This window comes from Physeter macrocephalus, chromosome 21 (assembly GCF_002837175.3).
Source record: "Physeter macrocephalus isolate SW-GA chromosome 21, ASM283717v5, whole genome shotgun sequence".
NCBI lineage: Eukaryota > Metazoa > Chordata > Mammalia > Artiodactyla > Physeteridae > Physeter > Physeter macrocephalus.
In genome coordinates, this window is record NC_041234.1 from 33,527,196 (window position 1) to 33,545,792 (window position 18,597).

At 50.2% G+C, this 18,597-nt stretch overlaps 1 protein-coding gene and 1 pseudogene across 3 annotated transcripts in view; one reads left to right on the forward strand and one right to left on the reverse strand.

The window, feature by feature from the left end:
- Positions 1-15,640, reverse strand: part of IQSEC2 (IQ motif and Sec7 domain ArfGEF 2) — a 77,452-nt gene extending 61,812 nt beyond the window's left edge. For 2 of the 3 annotated variants that reach the window (XM_007116088.2, XM_055081838.1), the window contains exon 1: positions 14,832-15,624. In XM_007116088.2, coding sequence (XP_007116150.1) covers positions 14,832-15,538 — 707 coding nt within the window. In that variant the 5' untranslated portion in view covers positions 15,539-15,624. Of the gene's footprint in view, positions 1-14,831 lie in introns of all 3 variants that reach the window. The other variant, XM_028482639.2, reaches the window with a different exon arrangement.
- A 1,396-nt stretch (positions 15,641-17,036) lies between these two features.
- LOC102995482 (40S ribosomal protein SA-like) lies at positions 17,037-17,885 on the forward strand (annotated as a pseudogene).
- Positions 17,886-18,597: the final 712 nt, after the last annotated feature.

The window sequence follows — 18,597 nt, forward strand, 5'->3', positions numbered from 1 at the left end:
CTCACGGGCCCAGCCGCTCCGCGGCATGCGGGATCCTCCCGGACTGGGGCACGAACCCGCGTCCCCTGTATCGGCAGGCGGACTCTCAACCAATGCGCCACCAGGGAAGCCCTATTTGACATATTTTTGTATCTTCTTGTTTATTTGTTTCTTTTCTTTCCCCACCCCCTACATTCACACACTAGAAAGTCAGCTCAGCAGGAGAGAGGTCTGTTTTGTTCACCGTTTCCAAGTGCCTGGATCAGTGAGAGACTGAAGATGTTCCTCAACAGTCGAGTAGATATCTGCCATGTAGACGGGGTAAAAGGTATTCTTGGCCAAGAGAATAGCCAGAATATAGGCATGGACCCATAAAGAAGTCCACTTTGCCGAGGGTATCCTAGATACTTCAGTACAACTTGAATGCAGGTCAGGAAGGGAACAGAGTGGCTAGAAAGATGAGTGGGGAAAGCGGGGGAGGGGCAGGGGTATGAACTGGGAGATTGGGATTGACATATATACACTAATATGTATAAAATACGTAACTAATAAGAACCTGCTGTATAGCACAGGGAACTCCACTTCGCTGTACAGTAGAAATTAACACAACATTGTAAAACAACTATACCCCAATAATAAATAAATAAATAAATAAATAAAAACTAAATTTAATTGAAAGGTGAGTGGGGCTGTGGCCTGACCCAAAGGAGCATGTGAGAGCTTTCCTAGACCACAAGTGGTGTGAAAACCAACTTGTGACAGCCAGGAAGTGGAAAAGCACTAGGGGAGAGGCAAAGATGCCTCCCAAGTTCAACTGCCACCTAAATCATGATGATGTGAAAGGCCAAAGTTAAAACCTTTTGAAAGATAATTCAGGTGGAGGGAAGACTCCTTTCTAAGGGGCCATCTGAGCCAAGAATCAGACCCAGAAATGACAAATAGGCAAGTATAGAAGTCATATGGATGAGGTAATAGTGACATGCAAGAAAATTTTATAAGGTTAATTAAAGAGAAGAAAAACTAGATGAACCACAGGACAAATCAGAAACCTTGTTGGATAATGTAACCATTTGCAGCATTTTTCACATGACATTGAATGGATCCACATGATCCACAGGCCAAGATGGTGGTGGGGAAACAAAATGAAAGCCCATGGTGGTTTCAGTTGCTAGTTATCTTTCTGTTGATGATTACTCTTCCTCTAGTCCTTTGTTACCACTACTCATTGAAAAGTCCTGGGATGACGATGATGATGATGATAAAGATTGCTGCATCAAAGGAAATATCTGTCTATCACTTTTCAAATTTCTTTTTCAGAAAATAAAGAGGCAAGTATCACTTCACATTTTTATTTTGAAGAAAAGAAAGACAGGCAGAGACTACAACAAAAACAGCATTGAACACCAGGCAAGAGTGTGAACCTCATTGCATAATAGCCAGGAAGCCCCTGGGGGTCTCGAACCAAGCAGTGACAAGGTCAAATGCTGCCTTCCTAACCTCCTGCTCCTTTCAATCACTAAAGCGGGCTTTATTTGGTCCTTAGCATTTCTGCCTTCTAATAATCCAAAAATAATAAAGTGATTATTAAGCACCTACAATGGTCCAGGCCTTGTGTTACCTTCAGAACAGCTGTGCAAGGTCATTATTATTCTTCTCATTGTATAGATGTGAGAACTGAGGCTCAGAGTAGCGACGTGATTTACCTAGAGTCACACGGCTAATAAGTAGTGGAGCCGAGACTCACGTCTAGGTTTGTATGATTCCAAAGCCAATGCTTTTCACTGCTACAGCTGTGGCTTCCTTCTGTCATGCCAGAGCTAGGCAGCACTTCATCTCCCACAGCTTGGCCTCTCTCCCTCACCTGGCTCCAATCTCCCCTCCACACCATGAGCAGTCAGGGGGTGCTTCTGGAAGAGACAATCATTCAAGGATGGAAGGCGGGGCACCAAAAAGGGAAGGTGGGGTTAGGCACAGGTACTGCAGCCCAAAGTAGCTCAGCACTATTACAAAGAGAGAGAGAGAGAGAGAGAGAGAGAGAGAGAGAAGGAAAATGGAACTGGCTCTCCAGCCCTCCCTTCTTGCTTCCCTCTGCTGGCGGCAGAAGGATGGAGGTTCAGCCATGATGGCAGAGAGAGTGGGCGGAAGGGGCAGCAGCAAGGGCAGCCTGCTATTTTGCAGAAGCCTCAGCTCGGCCTCAAAGCCCCCTCCCGTGTGCTTGGGGCCCATCTCTGGCCCACCTGCTCTCACTGCCTAAGCAAAGGAGGCCAGGCTGTTCTCCAAGCACCCACCCAATCCTGCCGAAGCACAGCTCACAGCAGACCCAGACCCTCTCAAGTCACAGTGAGGGCACCCTGAGAGGTGGAGGGCCTAGCCCGGGGGTTCAGAGGAAGGCAGTGGCAGGGTGGGGGCCAGAACCCAGGTCTCCAGTCCCTCAGCTGAGGGCTCTCTTGATTGCGTGGTCTAGATGGCAGAGGTTGAGGAAAAGGGGTGCTCAGGAGGCTGCCACGGGAAGGCTCATGACAGGGCTGGAGCCAGAGGCAACACATGCCAAAATGAGGCCATACAGGGTTGGGTGTTTTGGGGGTTGACTAATAATTTCCATTCTCAATCTGGATTGAGAAAGCAAAACAACCATTTTTTAAAAGTAGCTTTAGCCTTAGTTTGGACCTCAAGAGCATAAATCTTTCTCTCTCTTTTCTGTCAGGACCCTGCTGAAGAGAATGGTGAAGGAATAAAATAAGGTAAGAAATAGTAACAGTGAAGAGGATGGGAGAGGGTGATATCAATGGGTGTGAGATTTCAACAAATTTCTGGGAGCAAAAAAACAAAGAGAAGAGTGTTCACAGTTGAAGGAGAGCCAGCAACGCCACTCAGGGGGTTGCAGCTGGAGAGGGAGCCAGTCAGGCCAGCAGACGCCCAGAGAGAGTCCAGACTTGAAGACGGTAGGTACAGGGGAGGGTAGGAGCAATCAGGGGCTGAAAACGGGGGGATAAACTGAAGGTAAGTACATGAAATCCTTTCCTGTGCCTCCACTGACAACTCCCAGATCCAAAACACAAGCTGCCTGGCTTTCATCCCTAGGCAAAATATCAAAGGAATTAAACTATCTGGGATTACTCAGGGCACCTAGTGGCATGTTGGTGCTCCCAGAATAAAGTGCTTTTCATTCTGGCATTTGGGGGGCAACCATTACAACTGCCAGCTCCCCGGCGGCTCACCTAAAATAAAGCCAGCGAGCGGACAAGTCAGCTGGATATACAGACATCTCACTTTGTATCAACTCATTCACAAACTATAAAATAGAAAATATGAGAGAGAAGGTGAGCAGCCTAGAGGATCAATCCAGGAACTTTAACATCCAACTAACAGACATCCCAGAAAGAGAAAACAGATAAAATGAAGGGCAGGAGACGACCAAAGAAATTATGTAAGAAAAGACAAGGTGCATCAAGTTGAAAGGGCTCACTGAGTACCAGGTAGGGTGAATGAAAAACAGACCTTGAGCTGAGTGTTGGTTTTATAGGTGTGTTTGGATTGTAGAAACTTGACCATGTAATATGAGCACTTTTCTGTATACATATTTCAGTATGAAGTTTTTAAAAAAATCCCCCTCCTAAAAAATCTTCAAATAAAATGTCCCCAGAAGATGTGCTATGATTATCCTGTGGTTTCAAGGAACACCACACAACAGTAAGTTTAAGTAAGTACATAAATAAATAAATAAATAAATAGATTGATAAGGTGGAAAGTCTAAATAGATCGATAAGGTGGAAAGTCCTGATCCAAATATGAAACAAAGTAAAAAGCGGCATGACTTTGAGCAATTCGTAGAGCATAAGAAATGAAAATTCATTTGATCTTGATGCTAGGAAAATTTTCCTGGGAGTACAGAGGGGTGGAAAGTCCTGATCCAAATATGAAACAAAGTAAAAAGCGGCATGACTTTGAGCAATTCGTAGAGCATAAGAAATGAAAATTCATTTGATCTTGATGCTAGGAAAATTTTCCTGGGAGTACAGAGGTTGGGACAGTGGACCTGTGGGAAGTGAGGTGTAATTACAGTACACTATTTGGCCCTGCAATTAATAATATGACATAGTCATAAACACCGTGTATTGGTGGTCAACTTTTAAAGTCAATCTGTCCAGAAAAGCACTGAAGACCTAATTATTGTTACATAACAGAATGCAAATGTAGTCAAGCTTGCTGGATGCAAAAGTACAGAACACAGAAAGTGGGAGGTGGAAAGGTGGAGGAGAGATGGAGGGAAGGATGGGGCACTAATAACTATATCTTACAAACTGAGTGGTCAAGAGATACTGTGGAAAATTGATGGAATAAGAAATTACAGTCCAAGTAGTATCTAGCAAAGTTACAAAGGTAACTAATAGAGGAACCAAAATAGTAATATAATTATTAAAGTTTGGAAGGGGGAAAAAAGAGTCAAGTGTTGTAAATAAGCTAAATTCTCACTTGTCATAGTAGAAAGAAGTCAATAGATGATGTTTAAAGTTGATAAATGAAGAAATAACCAACAAAGGATGTTTATTTGGAGATATGAAGTCACCACCAGAAAGCCTCAATGGTAAAAGTGGTCACTTCTGGGGGCTGGGAAGTGGGGGGCAGGGAGACATTGGCTTATTACTATGCATGTCCTTGTGTACTATTTGCCCTTTTAAAATTATGTATATGGGGACTTCCCTGGTGGTCCGGAGGGTAAGACTCTGTGCACTCCCAATGCAGGGGGCCCAGGTTTGATCCCTGGTCGGGGAACTAGATCCCACATGCATGCCACAACTAAGAGTTCACATGCCGCAACTAAGAAGTCCACATGCCACAACTAAGATCCCGAGTGGTGCAACTAAGACCGGCGCAGCCTATATAAATATGTATTTTTTTAAAAAATAAATAAGTTATGTATATGTACTGCTTTGATTTAATTTTTCAAAACAAGTCCCTCCTCTTTCTTTGGACCTCAGTCTCCCTCACGGTCCGTATAAAATGGGGAGGTTGATGACTCTAGGTGATGCAAAGTCTTGTTCTCCAAAATCCATGCTTCTTTCTAGAGCAGAAGCAAGACAGGCCAGTGAAGGACCGACTCTTTCCTAACTAACCCCTCAACTCCTCACAGTATCATAATCATCCGTTACAGATGCCTTCTCAGGTGCCCCAGCCTGCACCACCCTCTGGTCGTCTTCAAACCCCACCATCACCACTCCAGCCTCACCAGCCTTCCATTCATTCAACCATTTACACCCATTAGTTATTTATACCTGCCTGAGTCACAAAGGATTTGAGGTGGCTTACTCTAATAACACAGATAAGGAAAGAATAAAAACTGAACTAGAAAATAAGAGATCAGAAAAAGAGATCAACAAAGATGCTAGAGCTGTACTTCAAATTAACTAGTAGCTGAGGCAGAAAGCAAGATACAATGAGCCATGACAGCCTCATATTAGGAAGGAGGAAATATACCAGTTTTCAGGGGAAGCAAACCTTTGCCGAGCAGTGAATTCTTCAAGTCATTGTCCATTGTCCATGGGAGATTTCATGAAGGAGAAGGAAATGACTGTTTTTTGTTTGTTTGTTTTTTGCGGTACGCGGGCCTCTCACTGCTGTGGCCTCTCCCGTTGGGGAGCACAGGCTCCGGAAGCGCAGGCTCAGCGGCCAAGGCCCACGGGCCCAGCCGCTCCGCGGCACGCAGGATCCCCCAGACCGGGGCACGAACCTGTGTCCCCCGCATCGGCAGGCGGACTCCCAACCACTGCGCCACCAGGGAAGCCCGAAATGACTGTTTTTGATTTGTTTTGTTTTTGTTTTGTTAAACTTCAAGTTGTCCTATTGTAATGATGTGCTATCCAGATCTGGATGACTTATCTCCTATATAAACTGAAGAATCCTAGGTAATATCATGATTATGAAATGAGGTATAAGAGCATATGTTTTGGCACAATCATGAATTATGTCATTGCTTTTCTTCCCCCGGAAATGACTATTTATTGAGCACCTACAAATATCAGGGAATGCCATTCAAATGATCTTGGTCATTCCTGAGAGATGGGCATTGTCATCCCATTTTACAGATGAGGAAACTAAAGCTCAGAGAAGGTAAAATGACCTAGCTGAGGTCATCCAGTTGGTTGGGGCAGAGCCGAGATTCAAACTTAGGTCTGTCGGTCTCCAAAGCTCATTCTTTACGTATCATACCGGGGGCCTCAAAACAAAGCCACCCAGGCTAGAGACACACTGCCTAAGGCAATGGGGACACAGTGATGACACAGGCCCGCCCTCTTCCATGAAAACAGAAAAAGGGGGATGACAGGCCTTGCTGTCAAGCCAGAAACTGCCTCTGAGCTGCCTCAGTTACATTAAATGAGGATCTGCAAGGCAGAAAGCAGCAGAAAGAAAGCTGGGCCTGGGTGGAGAAAAGGAAACCACAGACCCCAGCTATGAATCTAACCGATCTGATTTCTGAGGGGCTGAACCAGAGCAGAGGGTCTGTCTGCCACTGAAGCAAGAGATCCTTTACTTAGGTGATGTCTACTCTTTACCGCTTCCTCCCCAGCAAATCACCCAGCCTCCTGGAGGCCTGGTTTTCTCATCTGTAGGACAAAGATAATGATCCCTACAACCTTCACAGGATTTCAAGGCATAAAATAGCACATTTAAGGAATGATGCTTTAAACACTGGCATTAACACTAGAGTGACTTTTCTAATCAGAGCTGTTCTGCTCACACGTTGAGTGGCCTCCTACAAGTCCTTTCTCTAGGCTTCAGTCTTCTCATCTGTAAGATGAACAGCCTGATTTTTAAGGGTCCCTCCAGCTGGAAGGTTCTTCACGTTTATGCTGATATTATTAGAACCCTACTGGTCATGAGTGGCTGCACTCCCTTCTGTCACAGCACTTATCAGTGTGTTGTCACTGTCTTTCTCCCCCAGTAGATTATCTCTACTCCCACCACCCAAGTTCAGGCCTTATCACCTCTCATCTAGACTGTCGCACAGCCTCATCACTGAATGCCCTCCAGTCTATCTTCCAAATTGCCCTGTAGCAGGATCTCTCCAATACACTGCTCTCAACACGTCACCCCATACTCTGCAATACACACCTCTTCCCTCAGCTTAGAACTCTATGTTGGTTCCCAATTTGCAACAGAATAAAGCTCCTTATCCTGCTACTCAAGTGTCCTTATGATCTGCACCAGCCAAGTCGTCAGACTCTTCTCTGGATCCTCCCTGCCTCCCTGTTTGTGCTCTAGTTTGTACTGACCTGGTAAAAGTGTTCCCCTCCCCACCTCCACATACCCTGCTGGTCTCATACCTCTGTACATTTGCTCGTGCTGTCCCCTCCATCTTAACCTCCCTCTGGTTCCCAATTCCCACCGACCCACATGCCGTCCTTCTTCACCTAGCTAGCCCCTACTCATCCTCCAAGCCTCAGATCAGGCATCACCTCAGTCTGGGTAGATGTCCCTCCTTTGGGCACCCGTGGCCTCCTGTGCTCCCCTCTGGCATAGCACACAAGACACCACATTACATTTGTCTTCTCCACCCAACTGTGAGCTCCCTGAAGCCAAGAAGCGTATACTGTTAATCATGGAACTCCCTGCCTGCAAGAGCACAAGCTGTGGCACATCCCAGGTGCACAATATTCACTGGACAGCCCTCTCTCTCTCAGAAATGTGATGAGCTCCCACATGACCTCTCGCTCCTGCCCTTCCATGGCACGGAATTTTGCAAAATTATTATTATTAATAATAAAAATGCCTATGACCAAGTAAACACACACTCTCTGCTGAACACTTCTCCGTCATCTCACTGAATTCTCACAACAATCATGACAAGATGGGTCATTTATGAATTGTCTAGCATATCAGATGTACAGTTGTGAGGGATGCCTCCCAGTTTTGTAAGGAAATTTGGGGGAAGGAAGAAATTAGGTACTTTTTATCACAGATATAATGACAATAATTCTAAAGTGGTTCTATAGAGGAAAATATTGGTTTTATTCAGGTGAATGCAGTATACTGCATCTGGAATCCAGTAGGAAATCACAAGGCCCAGCCAGATATGCAATCTTATTATCCCTTAAAAATATATATATATATGTATGTATCACATAGCTACAAAGAAATGCATTTGATATTAGTGAAATGGTACATATCAGGTGATAATTGTGATAAATTTCCCTCTAAAATGTTAGAGGAATCATCGTGATCTGTCGTGTAGCCCTGGCTTGTCATGTTTGTTTTAAAAAGGATGTGATGCGACGATCTTGGCTGGGTTGTTTTGTCTGCTACATTCCACCTCTAGAGGGCAGGACAGCCTCACATATTGTTTTCCATCCTTATCCCTCGGTTTTTTCATCCTGATCAGGACCTTGCTGGGTGTGCTAGGCAGCCAGGAAACTTTCTGATACATTTTTGTGGGGCTGGGGGGAGGGGGGCAACAGGAATCGCACCCATCAGAAAATACAGTTTTATCCCCATTGACTACTTGAGAAAACGGAGGTTCTGAAAGTTAAGTGACTTGCCTAGAGTCACAGAAATTCCTCCTTCCCACGGCACCACATTTTTCTCCAAATGCGAAAGTCCCAGAGAGCCTCAGCTCCTAAGTGCTTAGGAACAGGCGTCCCGGGACTTCCCCAGCGGTCCAGTGGTTAAGACTCTACACTCCCAATGCAGGGGGACACGGGTTCAATCCCTGGTCGGGGAACTAACATCCCGCATGCCACACTGTGCAGCCAAAACAAAAAACAAAAAACAGGCATCCTTGCGTGAGTGCTTTTCAACATGGATGCCTGGAGAGAGACCTGACACCACAAGGAAGTGAGGGTAACTAGCAAATGATCTTGCCCTAAATGACTTACCACAACAGAGGAATAAGTCATTTACTCATCATTCTTCCCCATGACAAGTGTTGATTCTTCTGCCAGGGAACATAGCAGAGAATGAGCTAGAGGGGCTGTGTCTTATTCTGACTCCAAGACACCGTGCCTAGCCCAGGGTCAGAGCCCAATAAAGATCTGATGGGTAAATAAGTAATTTCCCACTGGATGAGGCAGAGGGCACACAGGTCCTATGCAGGCCTCTTTGCTCCTTTCAGGACAGAAGATCCCGCATTAAGGGAGAAGAACATGGTATGACATGGCCATGGCATGGGAGGGACAAGTAATGATGAGCAGATTGGCCTAAATGTCTCTGAAGTCTCATCTGACTCTGCTACCCTGACATCCTATGAACTGGGAGACTGGTGAGTGGGAGGAAAACAGAGGGCAGAGGCCCAACAGCTCCAGGGAGCATGAGGAAAAAGCCACAGAGAAGCCAAGAGAACCCTGAAGTTGAGTCATCTCTCTCTACAGGAGTCCTGAAAGGAAGAATACCTTAGGCACCCCTGGCCATTAGTGCACTGGGACTTAATCTGACAATCATTGTCTACTCAACATTTACTGAGCAGCTACTATGTGCTGTGCTATGTTTTTCCAAGCTTCTAGCTCCTTCAGTTACACCCACAGCACCTAGCACAGGGACTGACACAACGTGCACATGATATATGTGTATGAAATCTTAATCTGATGGAGCCCTCAAGCTAGTAGAGATGACACAAGATGTAAACAAATAAAGGTATAAAAAGGGGCAAAGTGCTCATTTCAAGGGTCAGGGATAGACCTGTGCACAAACACGGGAGAGGCAACAACAGTGGAATGCAGCCTGGGCACTGGATGGAACAGCCCGGGAGACGGGAACAACATGAGCAAAGACCCAGACGCTCTCAGGAGGCTGAGTGGGCTGACAATGGGGCACGCAGGCCAGTCTGGCTGGAACTCGGTCTGTGTGAGGGGGACTGTAAAAAGATGAGAGGAGAAAGGTGAGATCCTAAAGGGCCCACTGCAGGCAAAGCAGTCTGAACCTTCTCCTGCAGGCAGAGACAGTGGGAAACTGCTGGAGCCCCACAGAAAGCTTGGTCTGGCTGTACCTCATCAGGGGCCCGAGGGAACAAGAGCAGGAGGGCATCGATTAGGAGACTGTGGTCAAAATCCAAGAGGCTATCAGGAGAGAGAGCTTGACTCAAGCAGTGGTCCCAGGAGCTCTGCTGGGGGAAGCCCAGAGCCACATCCAGAGCATCTTTACCGTCTTCACACCTGCCTGCAGGAGGCATTGGTGGACCAAAGGCTCAGGAGCCAGATAGTTCTGGGCCTCACGCAGTTGTGTAACCTTGGGCAGGTCATCGCACCTCTCTGACCTCTCGTTTCCCTGTCTGGAAAAAGAGGATAATACCAATATCCACCTGGCATGGACTCTGTGCAAATGAGATAAGAAGCAGCATGGAATGGTGGGTGAGAACGTTGTGGACGAACTCTGGAGCCTGGCCACCTGGGCTCCTTCTAACTCCTTCTCAGTTCTGCTACTTATTCACTGAGTGACCTTGGGGAAGTTATCCAACCTTTCTGGGCCTTGGTTTCCTCATCTGTGAAATGGACTTAATAACAGTATCTACATCAAAGGATTCATATGGCGATTGAATGAATTAATACACAGAAGGCACTTAGAACAAATAGTGCTTGGCACACAGTAAATGCAGGTTAAAAAAAGACGTTAGCTATTGTTACATAAAGCCACATAGGGTGGTGCCTGGCACATAGAAGACTGAGGCTCACTCAGCATATGTGCAGCCCCTTCTCCATGCCCCAGGCCTCCCCTGTGCTCCCAGCAAATTCAGAGGCCACAGGAGGCAGAGGTGAGACAGATGAAAGAGTAGCAGAGGGCAAGCCTGGGTCCGGTCTTCCTCCCACCTCCCCCTCCATCCGACACCCACTCTCTTCAAAGCCCCCTGCCCAGGTCTTTGACCAGTGGCCTGGCCTCCACTCCTCACTGCCCTTCCTACTCATTTTGTCCTAAGCACTGGCACTACAGTGGGTCAGGCTTGGTCCCCTGTGTCTTTGGTCAGGGAAGGGGGTGGGAGGGCTCTCAAGCGCAGAGAGTCTGGTGTTTGCTCAGCCTGGGGGCCCCTCCTGCTCTGTGCACACAGCCAAGAAATGTTTGTGGATGACAACAGCCCCATTCTCGCCCCAGATCTAGACTGAGAAGCAAGATTCCTCTAATTCTCATTCAATTCGACATTATCATTGCCTCCCACATGAGTGTAATGCTCCCAACACAGTGGGGGGAGGGATAGAAATGGTATTCCCTCCTGGGAAGAAGGAAAGACCCCCCCACCCCCTGCCCAGGAAAAGTACCCAATACCCCAAAGGAGACAGACTTCCCCAGGGCCCCTCCCTGGGCTCCCTCCCTCCCTCCCAGTGCCCTCAGCCCCTGCGGGGAGCACACTGACACTCCAGCGCACACACAAGACAACCCTGCAACTGTGCCTAGAGCCTAGATCACGCATTGCCCTGGTTGTTGAGAACACCAGGCTGGTCCTGCCGGTTGCTGTCCCTCAACGCAAGCCAGCCTGCTGGGCGGGGGCAGGTGCAGAGGATGAAGAGTTACCACCAAACCAGCTTCAGCCCACCACCGCCTACAGCAGAGCCGGAGCTGGGCCCAGGCAAATATCGTGGGAAATGCAGCTCTCTTCAGCGTGGAGGACTCAGCAGTGGCCCCCAGCACGCCTGTAAATCATTCCAGGTGCCAGAACTGCAAGGGGGGGGGGGCCAGGCCAAGATCAACAACGAAAACAGAGCTCTTCTCTAACCATGGGGAGTGGGGGTGACAATTCCAGGGAAAAAGACCTGAGCATTGCAGAGACCAGCAGCTGCTAAAAAAACAAACAAGCAAGCAAAGACCTCACGTACAGAGGCCCAGTGGCCAGAAGGAGGTCGGGCCTCATCGTGCGCTATGCTGCACTAGGAAGGCCACACCCAGAGCACAGCAGAAGGCAGACTGGCATCCGGGAACCTGTCCAGAAGAGACAGTGCGGGAGGATGTGGGAATCCTGGGGGGATGACATAGGTGGGGGTGGACTTGACAGCTGCTATCAACTGCGGTAGAGGGCAAGTTCACAGGCTTGGGAGTCTGTCTCACAGATAGTGTGAGCTCTGGTGTGTTACTTCACTTCTCTGAGCCCTCCGTTTCTTCAGCTGTAAAACGTGGGTTGTGGTGACAGACGGACAGGGTCGCTGGGCAGAGGGGCCCTTCAACAAGCAGCAGCTGGGCCCAGGCCCCTCTGTCCCCTCTTCCTCCACCAGAGGGAGCCTGGGGACCAGGAGCGCCCAGCATGTACCAGCTCTACCTAGCCTCCCCCAATGCTGCAGCCTCTGCCGCTCAACACCCACCCTGCCTGCCCTGGCTTCCAGCGGCAGCCTCTCACCCACTCCTTACAAACCCAGAACAGACCTGGCAGAGGAGTAGCTTGCAGCAGCTGTGGCGACAACAATGGCTAGTGCATCAATAGGCCCTCCTGACGCCTGGTCGAGAGGGAGAGCGGAAAGAAGGGAGACAAGGCCTTCTGCCCTCCCCCATCGACTCCCCCTCTCATCACTCATCCCAGAGCCATCTCCCCCTGCTCAAATCCTCCAGATACCTCAGGCTCTCCTGGCCTCTCCCAGCTGGTGACCTGGCCAGGTCCTGAGGCCAAGAGACTCCTTCAGGCTGGAAAGCTCCAGTGGAAAAATAACAGGCCTCGGAGACAGGTGGACTTGGGTTCTAGCCCCAGCTCTATTAGGAACTGGCAGTGTAATCTTGAGCATGTTCCCTTCATTGTTATGGAGCCTCAGTTTCCCCATCTCTAAAATGGAGTTGCTAGTGCTCACTGCACAGGCCCTGTTGTGAGGACCAAAAGAAGTAATAATGGGTGTGCAATCAAAGTACCGTCTAAATCTCCGTATTAATCCAGTAGGAAATGTGAAGCAAGGGAATCCAACAAACAGCCTGGAGGGTGCACAAAAAGAGGGAAAGACCGAGAGGCAGGCCTGCCCAGGTGGCAGAAGCACAGAGCTCAAGAGCAAACAGGCTTCCAGCCAGCCAAGAGATTCAGACCCACATCTGTAGGATGGAGAATCTGAGAGGAATGGAATCCTAGAACTGGGGAAGACCCAGGTCATTTCATTGGGCTTTCCACCCGTTCAGGAATTAAGCTTTCTCCAGCCCTCCCCGACCCCCTTGAGGCAGGCCACTGCATCGCCAGACAGCCAGGTTGGAAAGTTCTTCCTGATTTATCCCCAAATTTCCCATTGCTCTTGGTTCTGCTCCCTGGAGCCACACATAATGAGGCTGCTTCCTCTGTCACAGGTTTGACCACTCTGGAAAAGTCTTCCGCAGCCAGGCTAAAGGACCACAATGCCCATACAGTCTCCCTCTGTCCCCACCCCATCATGGCCCTCTCCTGAAAAGGCCTTGCTTGGTCAGTCGACCTGGCCCCTCCCTCCAGTGTGGGGCCCCAAGCTGCACACAGTCCTCCTGGAATGGGCTCCCAGCAGCCCTGCCTGGGCAGAAGAGCCCATCTCCCTCTGGGGCAGCCCACACCAAACCTCAGCTGAGGGTGCACTGCAGTGAAGCCCAGCTGAGCCCTTGAGCTGCAGCTGCTGCTCCTGGGGCCCAGCCATCTCAACCCAGCACCCCAGCCTGCTGCCTCACCACGGGGGAGTTGCAGAGAGCTGTCTCCCAGCAGATTTCCTGAGGCAGAAGGCTTCCCCACCCCCAGCCCAGCCTCCAAGAGACACTCCACTGGTTGTGGCACATGGTAGGACCAGCTGAGCAGTGAGAGGAGGGGGAAAGCTGTCCATTCGCTAGAGGACTTCAGACTTGCTCTGTAGTGGTGGCTGGATTAGTCACAGAACCATCAAATCTAAGCTGGAGGGGCCCTTAAAGAGCATTCAAGGCAGACCTTGCCTTTTAAAAAGATATGGGGGAACTGATGGCCTGAGAGGGGAAGGGACTCAGTCAAGGTCACAAAGCCAATCTGCAGCAGAGCTGGAAGGGGAACCTGGGTTTCCTAACTCCCAGGTCAGTATTCTTTCCAATCCAGCAGAAGAGAAATCAGGGAGCCTTTAGGGCAGCCCTGTGAGCCTGCACGCCCTTGACTCTCTTGGCCTGACATTTATCCCGACCAGCTCACCGTGGTATCTGCATGGAAGAAGTGGACCCAGCCCATGCCCCACCAACCCAGTAGATGTTGCCAAGGTGTCCCAAATAGGCAGACACACACAGACCCTAGCACAGAAACTGGCACTGATCCAACAAGAGGGAAGATCTGTAGACTTCCCTTGCTGGTACGCTCTTTAATTGGGTGGTTTTTCCTTGAGGGTGGAGAGGGGGTGGTCTTTGAGGAACTAGCCAAGGGCTGGGCCTCCATCTTTGCTCCCCCGACCAGGATGTGCTGCAGTTCCCCTCAGAGGGATATCAGCCTCCAGCAGCCATTCTGGTCCCCACCTGCCTCTCTGCGAAAGGATGGAGCTGAGGCCGCCAGAGGAGATCAGATCAGGCCTGTGCTCAGGACCCGCAGAGGAGACCCGAGGTGGGGGGGGGGCTTTCTTTCCCTTGGGGCTCTGATCTGACACCGTCGGAGACAATAAAAATCCCAACCGGCACATCCAAATAAAATAAATAAATGAAAAGCCATCCTCTGGCAAGGATATAGCGAGGGGGTGAAGAAGTGGAGGGGGTGATGACTGCTCCAGGCCCTCACTGGCCACGGTTTTGAGAAAGAAGAGACGCCTGCACTCATCGGGCCAACCCACTCTGGGGTGGCTAGAGAAGGGGTGTCGGCTGCACGAGGGGGACCCGGCTTCTCCCGGCAGGTTGGGACTGGAGAGAAGGACATGGAATCAGGCACCGGCTTCTTACTTTACCAGCCGTACAAGTTGGAGAGGGAACTAGCGGGGAAGAGCCAGGGAAGACAAACACGCGTTCCTTACTTTCTCTGGAGGGTTGTGGCCGGGCTGGTGCTGGTACTGGTACTGTGGCCGCCGCCGGCCCCGGGGCTGGAGCTCCTGGATGCGCCACGGCTCAGCTGGCCCCGCTCTCGCGGTGGACGGGGCCCCACGCCCACCGCCGCCGAATAGCCGGATTCCTTCTCGCGGCCCGGGTGCGCTGGCCCGGCCTCCCGCCCGCCACGCTCGCGACCCAGGGCTGGGTTCTCGTGGTGCAGGTGGCACTGGGCCACGTCGCGCTCGCGGGCAGAGTAACCAGCAGTGTCCTGGAGTGGGTAGGAGGCGTCCCGCTCCTTGTCCCGATACACAGCCTCCCGGTTCTGATAGGCGCCGTCCCGGTTCGGGTAGCCCACGTCCCGGGCCGCCTGGTGGAACTGGCTCTCCCGCAGCTCGCGGTGGTGGAACTGGGTCTCGCGCAGGTTCTGATATTGGCTCTCGCGGCTCGGGCTATCCCGCGCGCCGTGGGGGTCCCGGTGCAGCTCCCCGCGGTGCAGCTGGCTCTCCTCTCTCAGGTCGCGGTTCTCCTGGGTGAGCTGGTCCAGCTGGCCCTCCAGCTCTTCGATGCGCCGCCGCTGGGTCTCCAGCAGCTGCTGCTGGCTCTCTATGATGTTGTTCAGCTCCAGCAGGTACTCCACCGCCCGGTTGGGGCTCTCGGATCCCGGGCCGCCCGGGGGACCCGACCCCGCCTCCATCCTGGCGGCCCAGGGGCAGGGGAAGGGGCAGGAGAGCCCGGTCCCCGCTCGCTCACGGCGCCACCCTCCCCCGGGCCCAGCCGGGGGAGGGGGCCGGCGGGACGCGAGGGCGCGCACCGGGCTCGAGGGCCCGGGGGCCCGGGGGGGCCCGGGAGACAGCGCTGGGGCAGGCGGCCGCTGCTAAGGCGCTGTGAGCGCTGAGCGCTACGCCGCCGCCGCCGCCGCTCCTGCCGCTGCCGCTGCCGCCGCCGCCGCCACCGCCACGGCTCTCGAGGACGCGGCCCACGGCGCTCCGCCCGCTGCGGAGTCACTGCGCAGCGCGGCCGCGCGGGACCGCCCCGGCCGCCGGCCCGCCCCCCGCCCCTGCCCCCACCCCGCGCGCCCGGCCCGCCCCCGAGCGTCCCACCTGCCAGCGCCGCCCGCCCCCGAAGCCGGACCCGCCCCAAGGCACCCGGGCCAGCCCTATCACATTCCACCGGTCCCAGAGTCTTCACTTAATGCAGCCTAAAGAAGCCCTCCATCCCAGTTCGTTCCAACGTCCCTTGGGTCCACCAGGCCCAAGATCCTCGTCTAAGACCTCCCAGAAAACTCCACCCCAGGCAGCTCCCAGGTCTAGGCATCACACAGACTCCCCATCCCCTGGGTCTGCCAATCCCAAGTGTCAGTTTCCCCATCCCATCCAACCCCTGGACCTCCTACCTCAGGTGACCTCTCTCTAGCCCACAGCATGGGCAGTCCCAGGATCTCCCACCCCAACAAGCCCTGGGACACCCCATCACAGCCAGTCTTAGGATCAAAGCCCCATTCATTCATTCAACCCCCATTTTCTGCTCTCCTTTGGAAATGCTCTCCTCCATTTACTCCATCACCTCCATCCAATGAAACTGTACCCATCTTTCAAGACTTATATGCCACCTTACTGAAGCCAGCCCTGATCTCCCCAGCCAGAATCGCTCGCTTCCGCCACACGTCTTTTGTGGCACTTGTGGGACAAGTGGAACTCTGCTTTATAGCGCATTCGTTTTTGTTCTTGTGTCATGTCCTCTGCCAGACCAAGCTCCTTAAAGCCAGAAACATGTCTTCATTCATCTTTGTGAGCAGGTTGGGGTAGAAGAGAAAGCTTGAGTTTTACAGTCAGACAGAACTGGATTTAAATTTCATCTTCTCTCTGAACTTCCATTTCCCTATCAATAACACCTACCTCACAGGAGTGGTCTTGGGAAACAGCATGCAAAAACATTTGTCACAGAAAAGACAACACAGAAAATGGAAGGAAATATTTGCAAATGATATACCTGAATATGTAAAGAACTCTTAAAGCTCAACATCAAAAAAAAACCATTTTTTAATGGCCAAAGGACTTGAATAGATATTTCTCCAAAGATATACAAATGACCATTAACCACATGAAAAGATGCTCAACGTCATTAGCCATCAGGGGAATGCAGATCAAAACCACAATGAGCTTTCCATCGTAACTTAAAGGGAAACTTTCACAATGTCCAGATCCCTTGATATCCTGAGATGAAGGAGGAGGATGTCCTTAAATTCCTTGCAGCAGGAACCCACTTAGGTGGCACCAACCTTGACTTCAAATGGAACAGTATGTCTACAAAAGGCAAAGTGATGGTATCTACATCATAAAGCTAAAGAGAAGCTTCTGCTGGTGACTCGTGCCACTGAAAACCCAGCTGATGTCAGTGTCATATCTTCCAGGAATACTGTCCAGCAAGCTGTGCTGAAGTTCGCTGCTGCCACCAGGGCCACTCCTATTGCTGGCCACTTCGCTCCTGGAATCTTCGTTAACAAGATCCAGGCAGCCTTCCGTGAGCCACAACTTCCAGTGGTCACTGATCCCACCGCTGACCACCAGCCTCTCACAGAGGTGTCTTATGTTAACCTGCCCACCACTGCTCTGTGTGACACAGATTCTCCTCTGTGCCACGTGGACACTGCTACGCCATGCAATAACAAAGGAGCCCACTCAGTGGATCTGATGTGGATGCTGGCCTGGGAAGTACCATGCATATGTGACACCATCTCCCATGAGCATCCACTGGAGGTCATGCCTGATCTCTGCTTCTACAGAGACCCTAAAGAGATCGAAAATGATAAACAGGCCACTGCTGGAAAGGTGTGACCACGGAAGAATTTCAGAGTGAATGGACCGCTCCAGCTCCTGAGTTTACTGCTACTCAACCAGAGGTCACAGGCTGGTCTGATAGTATGTTGGTGCCCTCTGTGACTATTCAGCAGTTCTCTGCTGAAGATTGGAGCACTCAGCCCACCACTGAAGACTGCTCCCAATGCTCAGGCCACTGAATGGGTAGGAACGAGCACTGGGTAGTTTGAAGCTGTTCTTCCATAGGCTCTTAAACAGAAAATGGAAATAAAGTTGTTGAAAAATAAACATCAGTTTCTTAAAACACACACATACAGATACCACTTCACACCCACTATGATAGCTAAAACAAAAAGGATAGACAAGGAGAAGTATTGGTGAGCATGTGGAGCGATTGCTGGTGGGAATGTAAAATGTTTCAGTTGCTTTGGAAAACAGTTTGGAAGTTTCTCAAAATGTTAAACATAGGGTTACCATATGACCCAGGAATCCACTCCTAGGAATATACCCAAGGGAAATGAAAAATGTTTCCACGAAAACTTATACATGAATGTTCATAGCAGCATTATTCATAATAGCCAAAAAGTGGAAACAATTAAATGTTCATCTGTTGATGAATGGGTAAACAAAATGTGGTATATCTACACATTGGAATATTGTTCATCCATAAAAAGGAAAGAAGTTCCAAAACATATAAACAGCCTATCCAACTCAATGTCAAAAAAGCAAAAAAATTTTTTAAATGGGCAGAAGACCTGAATAGACATTTTCCCAAAGAAGATGTACAGATGTCTAACAGGCACATGAAAAGATGCTCAACATCCCTATTCATCAGAGAAATGCAAATCAAAATCACAATATGTCACCTCATACCTGTCAGAATGGCTATCATCAAAAAGACCACAAATAACAAGTGTTGATGAGGATGTGTAGAAAA